Raw genomic sequence first — 27734 nt, 5'->3', positions numbered from 1 at the left:
ACAATTTTTTTCTTTTTTTTTTTGTTTTGTTTTTAATTGTTTTAATTTGTTTTTGTTTTTAATTTATTTATTTTTTATTTTTTTTTTTACAATTTTTTTCGTTTTATGTTTTGTTTTTGTTTTTTTTTTGTTTTTTATTTTTGTGTTTTGTTTTTTTTTTTTTTTGAATACTTTTTGTTTATTTCTTTGTTTGTTGTTTATAATTTATTATTGTTTTTGCTTTTGTGCTAATGTTGTGTCAAATGTATTAATTTAATCTACTCTTATGTGATTATATTTATATGTTATTGTTGCAGGATTATGGTGGAGACGGAAATGATTATAGTGGGATTTTTGTACACGATGGTCTGTTCGAAGATGCTCAACAAGCGGTTGATTGGGCGAAACAGGTTGCAATTAGATCAGGTTTTTGTTTAGTAGTAGCAACTCATAAATCTCAACGGGATGGTAGAATGGATCGCATTTTGAGATGCGACCGTTATCGCAAAAGGGAGGAACGAGATTTCAGTCAAGCGATTCGGTTTGATACAAAGCGGAAAGGTTGTGGGTGTCAGTTCAGAGTAAAGGTTCGACAACAGCAAAGGGGTGACGGTTGGGAAGTGAAGAGTTACGGTAAATGGGGGTATCACAACCATGAGATGATCGCATATGAAGTGGGTCATCGACAGTTAAGTGGCCTAAGTCCTGCTGCGAAACTAATTGTAAAAGAAATGAGTGATGCTCAAGTGAAGCCTGCTAAAATATTAGCATCTGTGTTGGAGAAATTTCCTGAAGACCAGCCAAACCGAAGACACATCTACAACGTCAGACATAAATTGAGGTTTGAACGTATGCCCACTAATTACAACTTAAAATAAAAGTTATAAAAACTAAAAATATAATGTCAAATTCTAAGAACTTAAAATAATAATTATAAGAACAGATAATGTTAACTTTTACAAACAACTAGGAAAATGTTTTATAAATGCACTGCCGACATATCAATAATCTCTCTGTGACGCCCACTGCCACTGCTCAAGGGCCCGTTCCAGTTCATCAATAGCAGCTCTGCCTGTTGCAGTCGTCATGTTGTCCCTCTCCTCAAAAAGTCTGTGTCCCAACTGCGTCATCTTTCCCATCCACTACACATAACAAAACACATAAAATTCAATAACGACGTATTATGAGACGTATTATATGAAAAAAAACACAACTACAAATGTTTTATGAGACGTACCGCATCCACGGCAGTGGGCGGTGGCACATCATCATCATCGGCGTCGTCGCCGTGGTGGACGTCTCTGATCAACCTCGGGTGCGAGTGCCGGTTGTACCACTCCATGTAGTGCTGGTCACACATGGCAGCCACCCCAGTTGGCGGCCGCTGCAACTGCTCAATCCATATGCGGGCAACCATCGGAAACTGCTCCCACGTGCCAATCATGCTTGCCGGCCATTGGACGACGTACTCCTTCAACGACGCAGATCGGACGGCCTTACTGGGCCATGCTGGTGGAGGAGGAACAACTTGGACATATCCAAGCTGGCGAAGACAGCGCTGCGGCATGTACGCCTCTACGATCTCACGATACTGAATCAGTCCCGTGTAGAGGGTCCTGGGTACCCTATTACTAGGGTTCTGGCCGAAAGGCATCCAGTTCACCTGCACATTTTTTAAAATTAGTAAGATTCATACAATAAACACATCAAACTATAAAAGTAGAAATAATTTAAACACTTTACCTCTAATGGGGACATCCTGTCAAGCAATAACCGTATCGATCGCAGGCGGTCAATGGACTTCTTCTCGACACGCGGACTCCACGCACAGGCACGTGGCTGGCCATCCCCAATAGGAACCGGGTCGCGGTGTGGTCGAAACGCCGGGAAATACTCGTATATCCACGTCTGTAACAACGTCATACATCCAGTGATACCTGCCGCATCAGCCCGGCTCGAGAATCCTAACTGGCGATACATGTACGCTAATGTAGCCGACCCCCAAGAAAACTGGCCTACTCTGTCGGGCTCACACGCGTCAACTATGTCGCGTGGCCTGAGCTTGTTTCCGCTCTTATCCGGAAACAAGGTACACCCGAGAAGAAGAAAAACATATGCAGCCAGCTGTGTGTCCTGCGTCCTACGTGAAGTGGGGTGCAAACATCGCTGCAAAACTGCTGCGATCTTAACACCGCCGTGATCCCACACACCAAGTGCCGCTGTGTACAGCGCAGCCCTATCCACCGCCAACAGCTCCGCCAATAAATCTGCCTGATCCGCATCTGTGACAACAGATGCTCGGTTTCCCTCTACGGGAATCCCAAGGATGGCCTCGACGTCATGCAACATGATCGTCATCTCACCGAACGGAAGGTGGAAAGAGTTCGTGTCCGGCTGCCATCGCTCAACGAAAGCCGTGATCAGCGTCGAGTCAATCCTCTCATGCATGGTGGCAGGAAGGTGGCTCACTCTAGTGGCCCTCAATCGGCCGACCATCTCGCTCTCCTCCGGCCAAGCCTCAGCCCAACTACACAAGAAGTTACAAGTCCTCTCCCGGGTTTGGCATTTCAAAATGCCGCTATCCAAAGCCCGCTCTTGGTCCTCCCAAATACGGGTAGCGATGTGTCCTAGAAAGCTAGGAATCACACTCCCGTCTATAGGTCCCCCAGCCACCTCGCCCCTCACCACCCAAGAATCATTAACGGCCCTCGACCGTTTTCTGCTAACCGCAGACACAGTGGACGCAGATGATGTGCCAGATCTACTAACAAATCTACCATCTCTACCCTTACGCACGTCTACCCTACGCGTCTCATACACATCATCAAGCCTCTGACTGAATGGACCGTAATCATCATATGGTCCACTCTGATCGTCCACATCCTCATCTGCATCCTCCTCCTCCTCCTCCTCATCACCATCATCATCTTCATCATCCTCAGAATAGTGCACCCGTTCTCTACGAGCCGAGGCCGAAATACCACGGGATCTAACGTGTCTGGGCCCCGAGCTCTCCATTGAGTTCATCGTACTTCTCATAATGTCCATACTCTTCCCAGCCCCAGAACGAAAATACGATGCCTAACACAAAATAACAAAACATGTAATATGCAATATAAACATGTAATATAAACATAAAAAAAGTAATTAAAATAAATAAATAAAACAATATACATATGATGGAAAATAAATTAAAAACATTACAAAATATTAACAACCTAAAAATAAAAAAATTAATAACCTAATAAATAAATAAATAAAAAATTGGAAAAAACAAAGCAAAAAAAAAAATTACCCAAAAAAAACAAATTGGAAAAAACAAAGTGAAAAATATAAAATTATAAAAACTTAAAAAAAGAAGAACATCAAAATTTTAAAAAAAATTTATAACAAAAAAAAGGGAAAATAAAATTTTTTTAAAAAAAACCAACAAAATTTAAAACAAAATAAAAAAAAAATCAGAAACATAAAATTTAAAATTAAAAAAAAGAAAAACAAATTTAAAAAAAAATCAAAAAAAAAATAATTATTTTCGAAAATTAAATTTCAAATTTAAAACCAAAAAAAAATTAAAAAAAAAAATAAAAAGGCGGCGGCGCCTAGGCCAGACGCCGTGACGGTGGCGGCGGCGTCTAGCCCAGACGCCACTACCACGGCGGCGGCGCCAAGGCCAGACGTCGGTGCCGTGGTTCTGGCGCCTGGGCCAGACGCCACCGCCACCGTCACGGCGTCTGGCCTAGGCGCCGCCGCCGTGGTAGTGGCGTCTGGGCTAGACGCCGCCGCCGTGGTGGTGGCGTCTGGCCTAGGCGCCGCCACCGCCTCCGACCTTTTTTTTTTTAATTTTTAAACACAAAATTAATAAAAAATACCTTCTCGCCGGAAAACCGCTGTCCACCCGCCGCCTGTGCCGCCACTTCCTTGCCGGGCCGCCTCGACATCGCTCGGAAAGTTTTTTAGAGAGAGAAAGTGGAAGTAGAGAATTGAGAGAAGAAATTGTGTTTTTTACTTTGAGGGCAAAAGTGACAATTCACTCTAATTTTGTGGGCTTTATGTGGAGATTCGCGGGCGATGTTTAGCAATTGAGATTTGAATTCAACCCGACTTATTAATCCGATTGACAGTCTATTAAAATTTGGTACGCTAAAGTTAATTACGGAGTAACATTTTGTATGAGTAGGATCATTTTGCAGCAGAAAATGACGATGAAGTGCAGCACCAAATACTTTTTTGTTGCAAAAACAGCCCAAACACCTTCCTAATTCTTCAATCAGATCTCAATTTCTAACTTCCCGCGCTTATTCTCGTTCGAAGTTCACTCACAAATCCAGAAATTCTTAGATTATCAGAGATTAATCGATCGAAGTCAGAATCAATCGTGAACCCTTGGATTCCTCCATTTGTTGCAGATCCGAACTCATCAATGGAGGTTCCACCGAGTGGATTGGAAAGAGAAATTTCGACTTCAACTTCCGCTTCTCCTGTTTCTGTTGTCGCCAATTTCTGGAAAGGTATTTTTCCTGATTTCATTTTTTTTTTTCATTTTTAATGCTGCATTTCGATTTAATTTGATGATTTACGATTCATCGATTGATTTTAGGGTTATTGTAGAGGAAATTGTTAGTTTGATTGTTTAATTAGGGTTTTACTGGATGAATGTGCAATGCAGAATTTGATTTAGAGAAGGAAAAGAGTTTGTTGGATGAACAAGGGCTTCGGATTGCTGAAAACCAGGAGAATAGCCAGAAGAATCGGCGTAAACTTGCCGAGAGCACTCGAGGTTGTAATTTCTCTTACTAGTCGAAATTTAAGTATTTGTATTCGAATTCGTAGAAACATGTAGGTTTATGGTTGTTTGTACTGTACATGGACAGGCTTCAAGAAAGCTTCGGCCGAGGAAAAACTGAATTTATTTAATTCATTGCTTAAGGGATATCAGGAAGAAGTTGATAACCTAACTAAGCGTGCAAAATTTGGAGAAAATGCGTTTCTTAATATCTACCAGAAACTCTATGAGGCTCCAGATCCTTTTCCTGCTCTTGCATCAATTGCTGTGAGTGCTTATTTGATCTTTTAAGATCTTATGTTGAAATTTTGTCTCCTCACTAAATGTGTCATATGGAATTTATGCTAATTTATAGGTTTTGGACTAATGTGTGGGAAAGTTAGCCCTCATAGACTCGTAGTGCATCAACTTGAGTTTTCTTTCCTCCTTTGTCTTTATCTATATTTTCGAGTCCAAATTTCTTTTATCTTCTTCATATTTTAGGGTTTTATTGTTTCTGCCGAATTTGTAAATTCACTCCCCAACATGTACGCCTTGACCATAGGTTTTAAATGGAGAAGTTTCACATTTGTTACATTATTCTTTCTATATCAGGCGAGGCAATCTTCTGCTATAACTTACTTCTCTGTAGTCTATATATGCAAATGCAAATCATGTGTTTTGTTGCGGACTCGGTCACTTTCTTTGTGTCGTATGCCTATCTAGTTTATGGGTCTTATGCTTGCCTATCCTTTGTATATGAGAAGAATATTCTCTGATTAGAAATTGCATTGGTAAGTACTGTGAGTGGTCAACACCACTTTGTAAGAACTAAGAATTGATCTTCAGGATTTATTATGTTATACAAAGTACTATTGGGATTAGTGGTTTTCTATCCATGACCAGTATCTTATTCGGAGTTGATGATGTTTATTTGGTCTCACGCTTATGTTTGTAGAGTATCTGTTCAATAATATCTAACTCCATGCAGGACCAAGATATTAAAATTTCTGAACTGGAGTCTGAGAATAGAAAAATGAAAGTTGAGCTTGAGGAATTTAGGGCTGAATCGGCACATTTGAAAAATCAACAGGCAACAATAAGGAGGCTCGAAGAGCGCAATCGTCAATTAGAGCAGCAGGTGTATTTTTTAGGATGCTTTCTCTGTTGCAGTATATTTGTTATCTATATCAAGTATTTCTCTCTTGCAAATTTAATGCCACATGCCAGATCTAACAAACCTCATCCCTCGTGTTTTTACGTTAACGTCGGAATCTTTATTCCAATGGAAATAAGGCTATATTTACAAAGTAAAGTAGGAAAAATGGATATCCTTATGCTGTTGTTGATGTATAGCTTATAAAATTTTGGAGAAGCCTAGGTATGTGTTTGTATATCAAAGGTAGAGTAGCAGGTGAAACATTCACTTCTAATATTTGAAAATCATTTGTGAAATTAAAATAAAAAAATGTGGCTTTTTTCTTACATTTTTGCCTCTAGTATCTTTTTTTTTTTTTTTTTTTTTTTTTTTTTTTTTTTTTTTTTTTTTTCAATTTTTATCTTTTGTTTGGTAAACCTTCAGATGGAAGAAAAAGTAAAGGAAATAGTGGAAATGAAGCAGCGAAGTTTGGCAGAAGAGAACCAGAAGACGATGGAAGTCCTTAAAGAACGGTATCTAGATAATCTAATATCTTTATTACATATTAAAATTTGGTTTTTAGTACCTGTCAACTAGATCTATGTGACTGTTGAACTTTCTTTTGCGAGACTGAGAGGTGGGAATGACATTTGTGCATATTCTGTTGTAATATAATGAGTGCTCAGAAGTTTGACAATGAATTCTTTAGGCTTCTCTTTGATCAAAATTACTTGAGAAGTAAATCTCTGTAGAAGTGTTGAAAGTAAACCTTTGTTGCACCATAATTTTTCATTGTGTTGTGGAATAACACTTCTGTGAAAGATCTAGAAAGTGACTAAGTGCTACTATCCAGTGGACAAAGTCTCCTCTTATAGAAAAGATAATTACTCCCTCCATCTTTTATCTACATGCCTGTATTCCATTTTTGGGAAACCAAAATTACATGCCTATTTCTATTTAAAGAATGTACTTTTTGATAATATTCCCTCTTTTTGATGAGTTGTCGTCATTTTTCTTTTATATTTTTTTTTTTTTATATTTTTGACATCATTTTCCAACACACACTCTCTCTCTCCATCTCTTCAATAATTACCAACTACCTTTTCTTTCTCTCTATCTCTCTCTAACCCCACATACATATTTGTATTTCCCAATCATGGGTTTTACGGAATCTCTAAGTTCCTTAATTCCCATGAAAAATGGGAAATAGGCTTGTAGATAAGGGACGGAAGGAGTACATAATTTAATTTTTTAAAAATATTTTTTTAAGAGAGATGTTCTTAGAGGCTGTTGCTGCCCAATTCCACTTGGAGCTGAACTCACAACTAAAACCTTGAGACAATGGAAAAATAACAGTAGCAGTTGCTATTGGGTGTTTGTAAATGGAACTACACCGAAAGTATTAAAAGAATCCCTTTCCCATAGCCTAAGTCTATGATCCAAAGAACCAGAAGGAGAAATGCTCTCTAACATTTCTAACAAACTTTATGCTACCTAACTTCAGTGGTTTACATGAAAAAGGAAAATTCAAAAAATATTCTGTATCCTCACAACGTAATATGGAGTATATCATAAATTTGGCATTATGCTAAATAGAGAGTTGATGAGTACACAAGAGCAAGAGATAAAAAGAAGGCATTGGCAATTTTCGGTTCCTTTTTTTGGATTACGTGCTGTGGCTCTATGACTTGTATAGGAGGCATTTAAACCACCCTAAAACACTGGATGTGGATCTTAGGGTGCCTTGTAGTTTATCAAGGGCCATTTTGGACATATTTGGCACGAGATCATCTTTCAATTCTGATTGTTCACATTACCCTGTACTTTTCTTGTGTCTTTTCTTCCTTTGTAGTGTCTTCTATCGAAGAGTACTTCTATTATTTTCCTTATCCATTTAAGATCACTTTACTCACCTTATTTGTGAGGTCACTAGTACCCCTGACCAAATCACCTTATTGGCTTGAAAATCACTTGTATTTATTCAGTATTCTAGCATGAAATATCATGCAGCATATGGCAACTTGATATGCTTGTCTCACAAATGTATTTGAAGTAATCCTCCATTTCTGTGACTTAGTTATCATTTGTTATATAATTTCTTCAGTTGTATCTTAATGCTCTAATTTGTGTGTATTCTTGATGCCATTGGTCTTCTATGTATCATCTCTTGTAGAGTGATTAGAGCCCTCAAAATTAGAGTGTGTTTATGAAGTTCAACCTTAGTAATCAGATCTTTGCTTGTTTGTTGAAGGAAATAATGAACTGAAATGCAACAAGGCTCATTTTCTTATTTATTTCTGTCACCCGTTTTGTAGCCCTTTGGTAGGCTTAATAAACAAATATAAAAGCTCTCGTTTAACTCAAGAAATTGATTGAACTATGTTGTAGCCTTACCATGTGTGTTCTCTATTTTCTTTCTTACATACATATAATCAGAACCTTATGAAACATCTTGGCTGAACTAACTTCTTAAAAGTTGGTTAATAGAAGCAGTAACAGTGTAACACCACCTGGTGCAAATGGTTTGGGCAGGGAAGAATACAGATGGCGTTATTTGTTAATGGATGACTGCTAGAGAGCTATAAGTACATGTACATCTATAGAAGGGGTAAAACAAAACAGCAAATAGACACATTGTGGAAAAAGAGAATTTTCCTTTATCTGGATTTTATACGTTTTTACATTGCTGTTGTTAATTAAGCATGATATATGACTGTTGTCTGGGATTAAGGGTATAAGTTCCAAAAGAAAATCTAAAAGGTAATGAACAGGCCAGAGGAGCCAGGGCCAGGGCCCTACCATCCAAGGTAAGGGCTTTGCCACCTTCTAGCTTCTGTAGCTAGCAGGATTCGAGCCTGTGACCTTAAGGTTGTGAGCTGAGGTCCTTATTGACTTCCCCAAGCAAGCTTTTAATGCCAAAAGATAGCAGAAATAGGCTGGAAATTTCTGCTTCTGAATTCTGATTAGATTTATGTTGCAAACATGATGCAAGCAAGCTTTTTAACTTTGTACTATCGTTGAGACTTGTTATCTCTTATTTGTTGCAGAGAACAGTCTCTACAGGACCAATTACGGCAAGCTAAAGAAAGTGTCACAACAATGCAAAAGTTGCATGAACTTGCCCAGAGTCAGTTGTTTGAGCTCCGTGCTCAATCAGGTACTCTCTTTTCCTCAAGATCATAAAAGTTATTTTACTTGTCAAGGATCATATTCATTGCACTGCTTGGACCTTACCTTGCAAATTGAATTTGAGCATGATCTAGATGATTTAACGCAGCATAATTTTTTTCACGTTAGCCTCCACTCCCCTACCCCATTCTCCCTTGTTCTTTGGGAAGATAATGCACTACCAATGTCGGTGTTAATGAGAAAATGAAATGATAAAAATAATAATATAGGCTCAATTTTTATTATCCTTGGAAGTATTTCTTTGGTAGACATTATTTAAGACATTAAGTGACAGTGTGACACTAAGATGACAATTTCTCTTTGTACTTTCTAAAGAAGAGCTTATTTTTTTCCTTAAGTTCTTAAAGTGTGCCTCAAGTGCAAGGAACTACCAGTTTGCATCTGGCACACTTGGTGTCCTTGGGTGTTCAAGAGGCACCTCTCACAGTTATTCAATGTCTCTTGTTGTCCATATTAGAGTGAGAAGTGATAAAGGTTAGAACTAATAAAAGACAGAAATTTCTCTACATTAAAGCTTGGCTTTAAATATCAAAATTAGTGAAAGCCCTCATTTAGTTACTTGAAATTACATTTATTAGAACCCTAAATTAAAAGCCATCAGTTAATTACATGAAATTGCTTTGATTTGAACCATTAAATATCCTCATTCGTGACTAAGCTATAGTAAAAGTGATTTTTGGTAAAGTCATTATATGCCTCTCTCTCTCTCTCTCTCTCTCTCTCTCTCTCAGGAGATAATCTTCTGTGTTTTCTATCTCATCAACATCTCTTTCTATCAACTTTTTCTTTCATCCTTTTTTTTTTTTTTTCCTTAATCATTTTTCTTCCTCCTGAACTACTGTACTTGAACACTTTACCTTTTTGGGGATTAGGCCATCTAAATCTGTTGTATCATATTTATATTTTTTCTAAAACCTATATATGTAGTCGATTCTAGATGAAGTTTTTGCACATCTCATATCCAACAATCCAGGGTTTGAATTGTGGTAATGATTGTTGTTATAGTAATGGACTAATGGCTGCGCTTGTAAGAAGTGGTGCTTTATTGTGATGATGTAGAAAGAGTTGGTAGTGTTAGCCTTATTGGCCTATATTGGCCCATATTGGTTTTCGATTAGGTCCTCTCAGTTCTAACTAAATCTATATGTAATAGTCCCTTGTGAGTTATGACTTAAGAAATAGGGAAATTTTCTTTGGTACTTTTGTGTTTTTTAATTTTCTCTTTGGTGAAATGCAAAAAACTTAATTATCTTTGGTAACCGTTAATTATTTAAATATATTAACATAACATTAATGATATATTTTAATTAAAATCTTTAACTAGGGTTACTTTTTTTTTTTTTTTTAATAATTAAATTATTTAAAAATTAATTTTGCCAGCCCTAACCTCCCTGCCCCCGGCATCGGCCGTGCCCATACCACCCTCTTTCTGCGCCGGCATCGACCCCCCCTTCACTTCTCCCCTCCCCCGAACCACTGATCCCCCTCTCTCTCTCTCAAAACCCCCTAAAACATCCCCCACCCTCGAAAATCCAAAACGGTGGCGTTTGACAGTGGTGGTGTCGTCCGCCGAATCCCCCTCCCCCTGTCGCATCCCGCTTCACCAAAAAACCCAGAAATCAGCCCAAAAAAAAAAAAAAATCACCAGAAAATTTGTGAAATTTAAACAAAATCAAACTCATAAGATCTAATTGAAAGATTGAAATGAAGTAGAGAAGTGGTGATGATTACTGACCATGAACCATTTTTGATGAGCTTAATCTTCCCCTCTCTCTTTCACTCTAAAAGGTTTAAGCTACGAAATTGAAGAAGACTGAATTGGACATCCTAATGGATGGTTTTAGGGGGTTTCGGTGGGAGAGGGAAGGGGGGTTTTGGGTAAGGGGATTGGGTGTTTCGGAGAAGCAGGACGTGATAGAGGGAAGGGGGATTCAGCGCCGGCGTCTGATAGAGGAGGTTTGGTTGCGACCGGCGCCGGGGAGCGGGGGTCAGCTTGGCGTGGAGGGCAGGGGGTGGTTGGGTAGGTTGGGCAGGGGGTTTCGGTGGGAGAGGGAAGGGGGTTTTGGGTAAGGGGATTGGGTGTTTCGGTGAAGCAGGACGTGATAGAGGGAAGGGGGATTCAGCGCCGGCGCCTGATAGAGGAGGTTTGGTTGCGACCGGCGCCGGGGAGCGGGGGTCAGCTTGGCGTGGAGGGCAGGGGGTGGTTGGGTAGGTGGGGAAAGGGATGTTGGATCTTTTTGAAAAGAAATTATTTGTAAAATAATTTAATTATAATAAAAAAACTAACCCAAAGATTTTAATCAAAATATATATTATTAAAGTTATGGTTAATATAACTTAAAAATTAACGATTACCAAAGATAATTAAGTTTTTTCCATTTCACCAAAGAGAATTATAAAACACAAGAGTACCAAAGAGAATTTCCCTAAGAAATATTATTTTGTCAAGTTGTGAAGTTGATATGTACGTTACATTATCAGCCTAGATATGAAACCATGATCACTCATCAAACCAATACATGTTTCGTTCTTCTAAGTTTTTGGCATACAAGTAACTCAGTACATGCTAAACATCAAACTTTGCCTTTTGTTCTTTTTAGTTTGTCCCATTTGGAATCTTCAATTTGAGGAGAGAAACTTTAACAATGAAAGTTTTAACAAATACTTCCTCCATTTCTATTTACTTGTCCCATAGTCTTTGGTACAATATTTGAGGAGAGGATAGCCTTTTTGCACATGGCTTACTTTATTACCCCAAAAGTTCTCCCCATATGCACTTTATGAGGGTAATTTAGATAACGTGTCTACCAAAAGCTTACCAAATATAGTACGGGTCAAGTAATATGACATTTCCATTTTAGAAATGTTAGTTAAGTAAATAGAAACAAAGGAAGTATTAGATAAGCATAATCTCGCGGGATCTTGTTAGATTTGTCTAGATGGGATAATTTCAAATCATCATTTTTTCATATATATTTATAATACGCAGTTGAGTATGTTCAAGCTCAAATACGTGCATTGGAAATAATGCAAAAAAGTTAAGTGGGACAAACAATAAGGAACGGAGAGAGTATTAATTTAAAATATCTTATCTAATATAAAAATAGTATGAAACAAAATTATATGATGATGCTGAAAGAGATGGAAAATCAATAATTACATCAAGTGAGCAAAAATATTCAAAAATTGTGGGTAATTGTGTGCAAATTTTCTTTAGCCTATGAAGTTTGCATTTGAGGTTTTTTCTTTTTAATCGTTCTAAAGTAAATAATTAGGTAGCTCTAAGCATCTAACCTTAATTTATGCCTGCTTAGGCTCCATGTAATTTGATAGTGTAAGCCATGTATTACATAAGTACGTGTTGATTTACATAATATTTTACACTTGTTGTTCTGTTGATTTTATGTATTCTTTGGGTTTATGATGAATACTGTTTATCAGCATGATTTTGTTTGGAGATTTGTTCCTCAAACTCTACTTGAATTGCAGAGGAGGAGACAGCAACAAAGCAGTCAGAACTTAGTCTTTTGATGGATGAAGTTGAACGTGCTCAAAGCCGACTTCTAAGTCTTGAGAGAGAGAAGGTAAATCATCTCATGTGCTACTGGAGAAATCTGGAGTATTTTGACCACTCTAGAATCTCATTTGTTGTTTTTTAAGTCTTTGAGCAGTGGTACATGCTTCTTTTAATTATGTACCTGGTTTAAACCAGAATAATAATTCATTGATTCTATTAAGGGTATCTCCATGTGCATGCTTCTTTTAATTATGTACCTGGTTTAAACTAGAATAATAATTCATTGATTCTATTAAGGATATCTCCATGTTAACTTTCTGTCCCATGTTTTCATTTCAGGGACATCTACGATCTCAATTACAGTCTGCAAATGAAGATAGTGAAAACAAGAAAAGGTGAGCAATACGCTTTAATCTGTATTATTGTGAACTTCTACCATACATTATTTCAAATAAAATAAATCATTTACCACGAAATTGTCATTTTATCTAGGGAAGTATTTGACTTGTTTAGTTGGTTTGAAAGAAACTTGGATATCATAGACATGATTTACTGCAGAAAGGTCAAATTGTCTGGGTTGAGATTTATGTTCCATTTTTGGAAGGGCATTATCTATTTTTTGTATCGTATTTGTTTGTTTGTTGTGGGAGAAACAAGGGCAGTAAAGCTGTTCTTTTACCCGCCCTGCTTGATGATGATTAGAATTTCATGGTTGGAGTGGAATAATATGAAATTTTGGAAAGTGGTGTTTGGTTTTAAAAAGTGCAAGCCTCTATGTGGAACTACAAAAAAAATTGGAAGAAGTATTTTTACCCTACTTCCGACGATCCCTTTTTCTTCCTAACAAGTTGATTTGAAAAGAGAGGAAGTGAAATAAGAATCAGTTATTAATTATTTTGGATCTTTTTTCATTTCGTTTTGGGACTTTGGAATTGACCACTGATGTTTTACTACCTGATAATTTGGAAGGGTAAGGTGTACTTTTATAAGGCTTTCTGGGCAAATTTGCCTTACCTGCCCTTGCTTTTTTAGTGATGGATTTCATTCTTCTTCCCTTTGGGTTTTTTTTTTTCAAATTTGTAAAGGCTTTTAAATATGCTCAATAATGAAATGCTTTTATAATGCAATTTTATTTTAAGGTCATTTTAATTTCATATTGTCCAAACTATTCTATCTTTCTTGTTTGCAGTGATACTGAGGATCCAAATAGTGCTCTTGAGAACTCTTTGAGTGCAAAGGAGAATATTATATCCGAATTGAATATGGAACTTCATAGAGTTGAGACCACTTTATCAAATGAGAGGGAACATCATATTTCCGAAACTAAGAAATTATATGCTCTCCTTAATGAAAAGGTAATTGTGTCATGGTTTAATATTTGCATTATATTATCTAAATGTTCTGGAAATTTAGTTTATTCATGCTTTTTAACAAATTCTCATTTTCATGAACTGACAAACTGTTTTCGAAAATTTCAGTTTATTTATGATTTTTGAAACTAAGTGAAATTTTTGGTTTGATAACGAATATTGTTTGTGGCCAACGTAGGGTATAAATGTTTGGATTGTATCATTTCATAACTGGTTTTAGGTTCGAAAAAAAAAAACATTAAGAATTCCATTCCGTGGCGTGGAATCCATCATTATGCTCTTGAACAGGAGGAACATGTTAGTAACGAAAGCTGGTTGGAGTCATTGGAGATTAATTACAAACTTAAGTTAAAAGAGTTGATTTGTGCATTATTTTCTCAAGATTTACTAACCATACCTTTATTTTTACTCTTGCTTGCGAACCCTAGCAACTGCCATCCTGGAACATCTTAGTCTCAGTAAAAAAAAAAAAACTTTCTTCCCTTGCTTCTCACCAATTGCAGTCCATCTCTTTAGATATAGGGTTCACATGGAAAAGCCTGGATTTGTTTGATCAAGGCTTTGCTTGATAGAAATTAGGAGGCAAGCCTTCAGGCATATGGCTGCTCCAGGATTGCATTCGATAGGGGGTTGCTTGTTTTCTTCTGTAGCTGGTGGCTATTTCTGGTGACTGGTGAAAGGACAGCAGAATATTTTTATAGAAGTGGGGTAGTAAGAGTGTGTCAATCGAAATAAAGGAGAAGGGAGAGAATATAGGTGAAAAGGGGCATTTGATTTGTTTATTTTGCCTTTTTTTTGGTTTTGTTGATATACAAAATAAACTAAGAGATCGATTCTTAATAAATTCTATGCTGTAACGGAGTCCGTTAAAATTTTGAACAATATATTTACAATTTCCTACCATTTGGCATCAGTAAGCGGGATTGTAACCCATATATGAGATTTCCATAAATTGAATTCTGAGTGAACTTTGGAAGTGAAGTTAAAGATATGTGTAGGCAGTAGAAAAAGAAGTTGCAAATTCCTATATTCCCAAAAACATTGGGTAGAAGTAAGATTTTTAAGAAGGAAAACCAAACTTAGGCCTATTTAGTTCACCTTATTGTTGGACTTTTATATATTTCAGATCAAATCAGGAAAAACTTAGACTAGATCATATTAGGATAATTTAGGTGAACTAAACAGAGCCTTACGCCTTCCTTTTAGGACAATATCTTCAAGTACATAGGCTCAATGCTTTTGATTAAATTTTTTCAAGAACCAGACTTAATCTTTTGGTGAAAGGATGTGATACATGTGCCTCATTCATTTCATGAAGTGGAATAGGCTCAATGCTTCTGATTAAGTGGTCTATATTCAACATACTTTAAATTCTTATTGGCTGACGAATCAGCCTTAGTGGAATGGTCATAATGTTTAAAGGTCCTCTAGGCTCAAAGTACTTTCCTAAGTATTGGTTTTTGTGGATAGGAAGATGAAAGTTATAATGAATGATAAGTTTAGTGTAATTTAGTTTAGGCCTCAGTTTTAAATTTTATTATCTTAGATCGACTTGGGGCATAAATATATCTTTCAATGTTGATATTTTTCATTTTCCATATTTAGCAAATCATATTTTCTTAAAATCATTATTAACCAACATCTTTTTGTTCCTCATTTAATATCACATGTGGACCTTTTTGGTTGTTTATTGGATTTTAATACTCTTGGATTCACAGGAGACTGCCCTTGAGGAGCTAAAGAAAGAGCTGCAGGCTCGACCAACTTCTAAATTGGTTGAAGATTTGCGCAAAAAAGTCAAAATTTTGCAGGTTATTTCATCTCTACTTTATTGTGATGACTGATATAATATATATGCTAATCTATACACTAGTACATTATATTTTATTACAGCCCCATGCCACCTCCTTTTGTTTTATAAAAAGCCAAGCAACCTTTGCTGAAAATTATAAGCAATAAATGCTATTGCTGTTTCTATGCACCTAAGCTTCTATATACAAATTTAGCTAAGGTAAAAAATATTGGATAAGAAATGTTTTGAAGTGATAGGACCAAGAGTCTTACAATTAAGGAGAAAAACAAGTAACCTTAATCTCTTTACGTCTGAGTATCTGACAGATACATTTGAGGGGATGACCCTAGACCTATGAGCCTATAGGAGGGTAGAACACTTCTTACACAAGAATATATGGAGCTTCAATCATGTTCACATCAGGCAAATAGAATCTAGGTGATGTTTCGATAGCTTGCTTTGTTGGTGGTAGTGATAATTATTTACACTTCCTCTGTTCCATTCACATTGCAACGTTTGGCCATTAATACATTCACATACTCCCATTTGACCATTAATACATTCACATACTCCCATTTCACCATCTTTTCTTTTTTATATGTATAAACTCAGTCATGTGGATCCTGTTAGAGTGGTTTTGATTCTTTCAGTTTATTCAAGTCTTATAATTTTTACCTAAAGATTACTAGGGATGATAATAGTTAAAGTTGTGTGTTGGGAATCTTAAAAGTTTACATGTTGCAATATTTATAGAACAAAGGAAATTTGCATGATAACGCTCATGGAAATTCTTGTCCATCCCAAAATATGTGTCCTCTTCATAAATTAATGTTACTAGACTATAGAGGCGACTATGAATGGCTCAAGGAAAACCATAAATGAGGATAGGGTTCCATTACATGGACATTTATACAAGACTTTTGTTCCAAAATCATATTTAAATTCATTAACATTATTTTAATGTGTACCATATGGGCTGTAGAAACAATGAGCCCATAGGGAGGCTGGAACACAGTCTTTCGCTCAAGGAAATTTTCCAAGGGCACCCCATTATAGGAGTTCTTAGCTACGACCACAGTGCCAACAAGATGGGTGAAGAAGCTGTTTGCCGAGGGATCTCCTTGTTTTGCTTTCCTGAAACTCATTGTTGAAGCTTGAAAATACCCAAAACAGTTGGCATGAAGAATCTGTTTTTTCACCTCCCTATTATCTGAAAAAACAAGTGGTCAGAAAGCTTGAGCATAGAAAATTGGTCAACCTCTTATCACCACAACTAACCACATGAGGACCATGTGGTTTCTCTTATTCGAGTTTTGAATTGATGACATGTTACCATCTTGGTAATTGATATGCAAATTTCTGGTTCTCTTCCATCTAGCAAACAATGATCTTAACCTGAAGAGAGAAATTTGAAATGTGAAGATCTCTTTTGAAGAAACTTACAGCTGTCACCTTAACATAGACTCTTTTTCTTGTGGAACTGTAGATTTTCATTTTATTGCTTCAGCTGCATGACAATTTCTTTACATTATTGTATCAAGTTCTCCAAGTTATGATCTGTGCAATTGTTAGTGTTTATTTCTTATTTAAATATTATTACCCAGAAGAGTCCACAATGAACGAAAAGCCTTCTACCTCTAATATCTCTTTATTTTTTTCTCTTTAACATATTCTTAATTTCATTTTTCTGTCTGAGAGCCATGCTAATGGCTTGATTTTGTGTGTCTGAACTGTTCTTTGATTATTATATAGGCAGTGGGTTACAATTCTATCGAGGCTGAAGATTGGGAAATAGCCACAAGTGGGGAAGAGATGAGCAAATTGGAATCTTTGTTGCTCGACAAAAACAGAAAAATGGAACACGAGTTCACTCAGTTGAAGGTATGGGTAATTCGTAACTTCATTTGATAAGATAATTCTCTATTTGCCTTTTATTTCGCTCTGATCAGTCAGAGGAGCATTTAAAGATTTGCTTATTTTATGGATTGTTCTGTGACATTTGTTTCTTCTTAGGTAAAACTGTCTGAGAAAACATCATTCCTTGAAGCTGCTGAAGCAAAGGTATCAGAACTTAATGCTAAGGTTGATGAACAGCAAAAACTAATTCAGAAGCTTGAAGATGATATATTGAAGGTACATGTTCAATATTGGCTTTTGGTTAATCAGAAGTGCTATTTGAGGATAGTGATAGTTAATGTGCTGCGACAAGTTTTTCTTTGGGGAAACTGATAATTACTTTTTCAAGAATGTTTGTTCTTTGTTTTTAGAGAATTAACAAAAATGGTATTTAAATACTTTATCAATAAGCTCTTTAAAATTTTCTCAAGCTAGCTTTTAACTTATTGCTAGCTGGTATGTTTACATGGACGGAGATCAAGTGTTCAACCTTCATAATCGACAACCGTTCAATATAACTTCGTATAATCTATATATTTTCTTACAGACCTCTTTATGATTAAACATAGTATTTTATAATTATATTTGTAAATATGCAATGCAGGGATATAACTCTAAAGAGAGGAGAGGCTCGTTGTTTAATGATTGGGATCTGTCAGAGTCTGTTTCTACTGAGCCATCTGAGGTATGCTTTGTTTCTTGATTCTTCCATATCCATGGATAAGTTTCTCATTGTGCCATAAACATTTGATAGAAGTACTTACAAGTCTCATCTTGATGTATCAAATTTTCTAATTACTCTCCCAATTCTAAATATATGATAACTGCCATAAGTAGTAGTTTTTTTTTTTTCTTTTTTTTTTTTCTGCCATAACTTATGATAACTGCCATAAGTTGTTGTTTGTGTGTGTGTGTGTGGGTGGGTGGGGTGGGGTGGGGGTAGAGGAATTGGAATTTGTGGGGTTCCCTGCTGACATTCAGAGCCTAATTTCTGCTGCTGTGTTTTCAACGACCCATCATGATTGTTTTTGGTTGATGAACTTAACATCAACATGGCTCTTACCAGCCTTCTGTTCATTGAAAGTGAATTGTAACATCGTATGTTTAGAAATTAAAAAATTGATATATTTGATACCTATCCTTTCCCTAGATTTTAATTCCTCAAAACATCAATATAGTAGTTTAATTTTGTAGGATTTGTTTTTATGGTAAATGCTCATCACTTCTCTTATTTAGAAAATTTCTTGTCATTGAGGTTATCTTTGATTCATATATTTTTTGTGATTTTTTTTATTCTTGTGCCAGTGCATTTGTGATGCTTTTTGAGATATTAACTTGTATTTTTGCAAGACTGAATAATACGTGAGTTCCCAATTTCAATGCACCGTCTTTGCACTTTGTCTGTCCCTCTAAACTCTATGAAACATTCTGGTAATATGAATTGTCATGGGGGTTTCAAAACGGACTTTAGTGAGGACACAATGGAACAAATGTCCTTGGGAGTTTTATACGCTATTTTTCATTTTTCATTTTGTTTTAAATTATAGATGACTATTTTAGAGTATGTTGCTTTTCCAGATTCCTATGTTATATCTCACTAGTGCATGACCGTGAATTGATCAGAATGCAGAACAGAAGCAGACTTCTGCTGATCAGGACCAAAGTTCAATGCTTAAGGTGATTTGTAATCAGAGGGATAGATTCCGAGCTAGACTCCGTGAGACTGAAGAAGTAAGTTGCTTCACCATTGTACTATTTCCTCTGGTTTATTCTTTATTAGCCTTTGCCTCTCATCTTTAATATTTTTGGGTGGTAGTCGTAAATTGATAAAGTTTAAGCAGTTTTCCTCTTGTTTAAATTTTGATTGCTCATGAGAACATCTTGCAAAGTATTTCTTGCTAGAATAATAGTCCAACTTGCTATCTTACAGGAAGTAAGGCAGTTGAAGGACAAGAATCGGAAACTGACAGAAGAACTGGAGAAAACAAAAGCAGACAATGTAAAACTTTATGGGAAGATCCGATATGTCCAAGACTACAATCATGAGAAAGTGATATCTAGAGGGTCAAAGAAGGTGTGTTATATACCAGGTATAATATGTGTTTCCTTTTTCTCAGGTCACCAGAGTAAATCCTTTTGTATCATAAATATAGGGCTCTGATGATCTAGAAAGTGGCATGAGCTCTGATGTCGAGTCCAAGTATAAGAAGATTTATGAAGAGGATATTAATCCTTTTGCTGCTTTCTCCAAAAAGGTAAATCTTACTCTTCATCTTTTTTTTTTCAGAAACCACTGAAAGTTATAAAATAAGAATTATAATTAATTGACAAATTTTCAATTCACTGGCTGAAATACACTCTCAACTAATACTTCCTCCATTCCCTTAATATTGCACCATGGTATTGCATGGATTTTTTAAGATGAGGAGAGAGAAAAATAGAATTAGAGACCCATGTGATGAGAGATAAAAAGAAAGCATGCACAAATAAGGAAATGTTTCACTATTTGTAAAACTTCTAAAAATGGTAATTGTTGCAATATTAGGGGAATGGAGGAAGTATTAATTAGTTATGGAAACTTGAAATTGACTATCTAAATAGGACAATGAAAGAGGACATATTTGAGAATATATTATTAGTTGAAGAAGGGTTCGAAGGAATGTCCTTATGCTAGATGGCTGCAAAATTTATTACTTTCTTATAATTTGAAGTTTCTGTGCAGTTTTTGTTAAGATTTTTAAATTTGTTCTATACATTTTAGGGCTTGTGTCAATTGGGACTAGTATAGTCATGGCATTATCCACAAATATACCCATTTGGTTAGTTTGTCTATGCATCCTAAAGTATTTTCCTTGAGGTCAATGTTTTCTCAATTTCTCATAGTACTCATCCTAAGGGAATGTAGCTACAAGTGCTGCAATTGGGAAGATGAGAGACTAAAAGAGGGAAGGGATAGAGAGAGTTGGACCATTGATTCTTTCGTACTTTTCTCTTGATATTTTGTTTGCTGATTTATCAATCTTAAACTGCATGTTTTATGCTGTATTTTTTTAATGTACAGGAGCGGGATCAAAGGTACAAGGAGTTGGGTCTCAGAGACAAAATAACCCTTACCAGTGGGCGTTTCCTTCTTGGCAACAAGTATGCTTTCTTATGCTAGGTTTTATGTATTATATGTAATATGTGATAGTCACATATCTATAAGGTTGTGTGTCTAAATGCCATGGATGCTGAGTAGGGATTCCCCAGCATGATGAAATGATGAATATCAAATTGATTGAAATAAATCTTTTGGAGCCACGAATGCAATTTTGGAAGATTCAGGGATTAAAATTAAATCTAGATTTATGAATCAAGAGAGATTAAGATTTTCACTTCTTTAATTTTTTTAGCTCCAGAGTGCACTTCAAATTGTAACTGCTGTTTTCCGCCACACATATTGCCTCATCAGATACATGCTTACTGGCTGCAATGCTGCATCACTGAACTTTTTTACCTCCTTAGGTCATATTTGCAGAAGTAGCTCCTTTCGTTCATTGATTGAACATATATTTTGCTTGATACCTTTGGTCATTCGCATTCTTTTTCCTAACATTTGTATGCAACTATTGAAAATGTATTCTGGTTATGTGCTTTTCTTTCCTACTTACTCTTATCTGCAGCATGTAAATTTTGCGTACCAAACAATATAATGCTCTTGGCTGGAATTACTCAGTTATATTTCTCGTGCATTTTTCTGGGAATCCCAACATTAAAATTCCTCTTTTTCTTTTTCATCAACATTAAAATCAACATTATAAAGTTAGTGAACTAAACAAAACTTACTGGTTGCAGATATGCTCGGACTTTTGCATTCTTCTACACAATTGGGTTACATATCCTAGTTTTTACTTGTCTATACAGGATGTCTGCTCTGAGTCATTTAAGGTACTCTGATTTAACCAATCTTTTTCATCACTCTGCATATTGGTTTTTACTAATTATATTTCTTCCAATCCCCTATTGCAGTCATGGTGCTGAAGAAACGGTTGCAGAAACCATTCTGCCACACGCTCTCTAAACATGGATCTAGTTTGTTAAGTAAGCACATCCTTGTGCATATCGGACGGGAATCATGACAAAAATCACTAATCTTAGTGTATATAAATGATTACATCACTGATCATTTAATTTGCTCATTTTTAGAGTTTAGGAATTTACAGATCATGATAGCTTACCACTTTTCACACAGTTTTCTTGTATGATGCAATGTCAGACTGGAGATTTATATATATATCGAAAATGGGTGTTTTGTTGTACACTGGAAAGAATAAGATGTAATACAAAGTGTTACAGGTATTTGTCCTGGCAAATTAATACTCGATCTTAACTGGTCATTGTTTTGCCATATGTACATTGATGAAAGGGGTACAAATCGTAATATGTAGAATAATATTTAAGTTAGTTGATTTGGGGTAAAATACGAGAAAGTGGGTTTAATTGTAACACCCTCGATTTACTAATTAATATTGAATTAGAATTAAAGGAAAAATAAACAATCTTTTATAAAATTGCGGAAGCATACACTATATCGGAGGTATTACTGCCATACTTGACAACTTGCCAAGTGATAAAGACTTACAAAATCCCAATAATTAAAATACAATAAACTAAGTGAGCTATTTATACAACTTTACAAACTCGTTATAGCATATTAATCGAAACACTTGAGCTCCTTTAGCTACGATCATTTGATTAACCTGCTTAAACAATCTTGACTGCTCACCATTAAGGACAAATTTCAAAATAGATCGTCGCAGGACCACCATAAGAAAAGACTGGCTGCAAACGCAAGTAGCACAACAAATAAACAAACACACACATCAGCAAAAAACTGAGTAATCATCACATATCAAAATACAAAGAATAATATAGTAATTAACATTAATAGCTCAATTAAACAATGTAGTTCGAAACTACATTGCACATTGTACTCTGGAAATAACCTTTGTCGAACTCAACCTTGAATAATAATGCGATCCTTTACTCAATTAACTCATCTATCTCATTAGCGTGTCATGTTCTTTGTTATATACCTAACCTTGGACATGGGTAATTCGAATAACAAACCAACAAATATAAAAACTTGAATACACTCAATAACCAGAAAACACCTTAAACAAAGACCAATATGGGTCAAATCCCACCGTAGGGGATCATAGAAAAAAGTTAAATAAAGATTGTACCTTATTCTTAACTGATGGTCATCGTCTCGTTACCAACATGCCAAGGACTAATATCTATAACGCCGAGCCTTAAACCAAGAACAAAATATTCTCAACCTTTTGATCTCATACATCGATCAAATAACCATTCACTGATTAATAAATAATATCTCAACAATGGCACAAGTTCCCAAATAACATAATAATTCGATTCACAAAATATCTCAACTCTTATAGGGCGAACATACTAGTCCCAAACATAATCAAATCTCGTCCCAAAAATAATACTCTGCATTATTAACCCTAAACCTCAATATAACAATACTTTCTAGAGCAACATTAAAACCCTAGAAAACTAACATAATAAATCATTGCGATAATTAAATCATATAATACCACACATTAATCATATACATATAATTTTGATCATAAGAATAGCAAATATAAAATTTACACATAGTAATATAAAATACAATCAATAAGCAAATTATAATGTAGCAACTCTAATAACTAATACAATCAAATTATAACAAACAACTCCAAAGGATCGATAATGTGATTACCTTGTAGATTAAAGTACTTGATCGCACAACCAAACTTCGTAAACCAAATTGACAGTATTAGCAAAGTAAATGTTTTCGAGAAATATGGGTGAATAAAAGGAATCAAAGCATAAACCATATATGAATAAGGATAAAGATGGGTTTGGTTTATAAAACTCACGCATAACAAATAAAAGAAAACGGCAGCCTTTTTCTAAATAAAGTTAAATATATATATACACTAGTTTGGTGCATCCGATTTAAAATTATGCAGTAGGCATGCAATGACTAATAATAATATTGGTGAAAATGTTTGATTTAAAGAATTATTAAAAAAATAACAAAGTAAGCTTGAAATATTAGAAATTTCTAATAAATAGCTAAAAATAAAGTAAACCAAAAAAAATTGTTCTAAGCTCGTTGGGTTGACCCGAACCCAAAACTTTGGGCTAGTGTGATCATTTTTGACCCGTGACTTGGGGTGACTTGACCTAAAATGACGCGTGACCCATCCCGATTAACAGTTCTATATAAAGTATTAAAATCATATTAGTTTGTGAAGTATTTTATTTCAATCGGTTAGAATATATTATAAATGAATATTGTACTTTTTGAATTAATTCATTCACTCCAAAAGAAATTATGATATAAAAATAAATTTATTTGATTAATTATTAATTTTTGTTTACGTGACGCGACCTTTAGGTAAAATGTTGAAACGTCAAGTGTTGTTGTCTCGTGATCTGGCTAAACTTATGATTTATTTTGTACCCGTGAAATATAGGTTTTTTATTAGAAATAAAATTCTAAACAACCAATTTTATCCTATAAATCTATCCAAATTTTAATAAAAATAAAATTCTAAACTAACTTTTTTTTTTATCCTACAATGTCTATCTTAGTTTTTTATCCTATTAAAATAATACAACTTTTTTATTCATAAAAAATATATCCAAATAAATCCTACGTGTCATAATATACACCAAGTGTCATTGTCTCATGTCTGGCTAAAAGTTTAGCTTTATATATTAGTTATGTGTCGTAATATACGCCAAGTGTCACTGTCTCATGGCCTGACTAAAAGTTTAGTTTTATATATTAGGTATATAATATATAAATCTAATTTATCATATAAAGATTCCAACCAAAAAAAATAGGATTTTATACTTTATATATTAGATATATGATATATAAATCTAATTTATCATATAAAGATTCCAACAAAAAAAATAGGATTTTATAGTTTAATAAATGTATAATAAAGAGTACAACTCAAATTTTATCTTTTATTAAATCATAAAATATATGGGTATTACAATCTACCCTCCTTAAAACAAGTTTCGTCCCCGAAGCTAAAATAGAAAAAATTTAGGTATTACATAAATAATGTGAAAAAAGTTTTTTTTTTTTTTTTTTTTTTTACTATTATTATTATTTTTTCACAACGTTAAATTATACGGAGTTTACTGCTGTTCATTAATGTTATACTCGCGGATTATTCATGGGGTTGGGTCACTGTTAAAAAAAAAAAAAGGGGGAAGGGGGGTCAAACTGAAAAAAAAATTGACTTTTTATTGTTACTTATTCAAATAATGAAATTATAACTTGTGCTTGTCAAAAAAAAAAAAAAAATATAACTTGTAATCTTGTTAGAATCATTTCAAAGTGTAGTATCAAAATATTAGTTTTTCATAATTTACATTAGTATGTAATTAAAGTTGTAATTGGTCAAACATATGCATTAGAGATCGCACAAAATACTAGCGAGTTGAACAAAAAAGAATGAAGAGAGTACATAGTTTTGGTATTCTCGGTTTTTAAAATAGGGTAATTGAAATTCAAATGTAGAAGTCTCTAGAAAAATGTAACACAAAAGTTAATTATAACAATAACTAATTAAATAATAAAGTTGCTAAAGAAATTAATAATTCTACAAAAAAAATCCAAATATATTAGAGTTTAGGAGGGAAAATTCCCTCTAAAAAAGAGTTTATTTTAGTATAGGTATATATAGATAGATACTTGGTTAATAATATATGAAAAAAATCCGATACTACTTGATGCTAAAATTTAAAAAAAAATCTTTTGGTCAAATGCATGATTTGTGATTGGTTTTTTCAGGATCATCCATATTTTATTTTAGTAAATAAGTGAAATAAGAAAAATATATATATATTTTTTTTTATAATTTTGTTCAGAATATACTTGCAACACTTTTTAAAAATGGAAGTGTAACAATACTTGCAACACTCTATAATTAGGTCACTAATTTGAAAGTTACTTTGGAGGAAAGTACAACTTCCCTTATTGAAGCTCATAAGTACCCACTAAATTGTATTCCTAACAACCTCACCATAACCTCAAACGAGCAAATTCAAGTTTATCACTCTAATAAACTTAAAATGTTTATCAAGGGGTAGAAACGTACTTTAAGGTTTTTAATAAGGGGCAAGATGACATTGGCACTAACTTTCATATTGACAATGTTAGTAAGTGAAATTTGACACCTTTTGTAACATTTTCTCTCTCTTGCCCAATTTCTCTTTTTTCTTCCTTTCATCCCCTTTAATATGTTCCAATGGAGGAATTGAAGCTCACGAGTAGCTTTAATGGAGGAGGTGGACAAAATCCTACCCTATAGGATTAACCATATCCTTAATTTGTCTATTTTTCTTAAGGCTTTAGTTTAATTTGACAGCGATGGAGAAAATAGTAGTTGTCCATTGAAGCCCACCAATTCCTCCATTGAAGCTCACGATTGATTGAGCTTAGAGGTACTATACTAAGTTTCTACTGCACCTCCTTGCTTCAATAGAGAAAACTCTCTAACATCGTTAATTTTCGTCCGACAATGACAAATGGCAGAAAGGAGAGAAATTATTTTTTTAATAACATGATTTTCAATATCAAATATTTACTAAATGCCATTTGATAAACATGAAAATATTTATCATTGTGAGCAACTTGGACTTGCTCAACCTCAAATCCACTAAATTAAATCATTTGAACTACATTTTTTCTTAAATACCGTGAAAAAGTACATGTTGCAAATATAAAAAATAGAGAAAATATTTTGTTTTTTTATTATTAAAAATAGTACTAAATTGATAATTGTTTTGGGGTTTTTTATGTGTCCTACGGGAGAGTTACAATTCCGAGAATGCGCGTCCGGCTGTCTGTACCTGCAAAACCACGAAACTCCGGTTGGGTGGAGTTCCGCCTCCGACGATCAAGTTAGAACGCGTATGAGGAGTATAGTGCGGAATGTAAAAGGTTTTTTCTCTCTGATTCAGAGAGAATTCTGCAATTATATTGCTCGGTTTTTGTGTTTGTATTATGGAGTATTCATAAATGCCTCATAAATGAGGATTTTCCTCTATTTATAGGGCAAGGGGATCAGTTCCCCTCTTTAGGGCCAAGGTGCCACGTGTCAGCCAGGGATTAGATCCCATTGGGCCCTTCTAAGGTTGACACGTGTCAGCATACTATTGGACCACGTGGCTAGGGTAATTTTTACCCTAAACATTTACCCCTCACAGGTGTCACGTGGCTTGCCACGTGGCACCTGTGACATGGCTTGCCATGTAGCCTTTTGTGACAAGTGTCACATTTTGGGAAGGTGACGGTTCGTCTCCTTCCCTCCGTTTTTTTTTTTGTTGAATTCGAATTTCGAATTTCAAACTAAGGGGTGTGATGGTTCACCTCCCTTAGTTCCTCTATAAATGGGAACCTTCCCCAATCATTTGCAACGCTCTGACCCCGGCTGCCTTTATTCACAACCTCTCTTCTTTTTCTAACTCATCCGGCTTCCGCCTGGGTAACCTTTGCCCTAATTTCTCAAAAATCGTCTGACTTGTCAGATTTTTCTTCAATTGCTTTCGGAATACCCACAGCCGGTTCAGTACCGTCTAGGGTACCTTTGAGCCATCTTTCTCAAAAACGCCTGACTCAGCCGTTTTTTCCATTAGCTTTCAAAACACACCCATCTGGTCTGCGCCATTTGGGATACCTTTGAACCATTTTCTTAGAAACCGCCTGCCCACCCGTTTTCTTCCATTAGCTCTCAAAACACCCCCATCCGGTCTTAACTTTCTGGGGTATCTTCGAACCACTTTTCCAAGAAACGGTTGAGGGCTTTTGCAACTTTCAACTCTCCTTTGAAAAAGGTACATCCGGACTTCCGCCTGGGCTATCACCAAGCAACAACTTGGAAACCCGGCTGCTTGATTTAAAGTGTCTTCTCTTCCCAAATTTTTCCAACTTCATAAGGTACCGTCTCTGTTCCTTGCAACTCTTTGTGCTTATTTTCGGTTGTATTAGGTTGTTAGTGAATTTATGGACTCAC

At 35.2% G+C, this 27734-nt stretch overlaps 2 protein-coding genes across 2 annotated transcripts; one reads left to right on the top strand and one right to left on the bottom strand.

The window, feature by feature from the left end:
• Window positions 1–878: 878 nt before the first annotated feature.
• On the bottom strand, window positions 879–3976 carry LOC110702876 (protein MAIN-LIKE 1-like). The gene is made up of 4 exons (XM_021880622.1): window positions 3849–3976; window positions 1723–3060; window positions 1217–1642; window positions 879–1121 (listed from the first exon to the last, which is right to left on the bottom strand). Exons 1-4 carry the CDS (start codon window positions 3915–3917, stop codon window positions 981–983), a joined length of 1974 nt encoding a protein of 657 aa, XP_021736314.1. The 5' UTR covers window positions 3918–3976; the 3' UTR covers window positions 879–980.
• A 423-nt stretch (window positions 3977–4399) lies between these two features.
• On the top strand, window positions 4400–21999 carry LOC110702875 (protein CASP-like). The gene is made up of 19 exons (XM_021880621.1): window positions 4400–4487; window positions 4646–4756; window positions 4851–5029; window positions 5733–5882; window positions 6324–6412; window positions 8927–9036; window positions 12558–12652; window positions 12925–12980; window positions 13775–13940; window positions 15674–15766; window positions 17500–17628; window positions 17761–17880; window positions 18248–18328; window positions 19267–19374; window positions 19574–19717; window positions 19797–19898; window positions 20705–20784; window positions 21478–21570; window positions 21652–21999. Exons 1-19 carry the CDS (start codon window positions 4400–4402, stop codon window positions 21701–21703), a joined length of 2046 nt encoding a protein of 681 aa, XP_021736313.1. The 3' UTR covers window positions 21704–21999.
• The last annotated feature ends 5735 nt before the right edge of the window (window positions 22000–27734 follow it).

The sequence above is a fragment of the Chenopodium quinoa genome, unplaced genomic scaffold (assembly GCF_001683475.1).
Source record: "Chenopodium quinoa cultivar QQ74 unplaced genomic scaffold, ASM168347v1, whole genome shotgun sequence".
Taxonomy (NCBI): Eukaryota; Viridiplantae; Streptophyta; class Magnoliopsida; order Caryophyllales; family Amaranthaceae; genus Chenopodium; species Chenopodium quinoa.
Note: the sequence above shows the minus strand (reverse complement) of the source record. Positions and strands in the feature narration are given on the sequence as shown.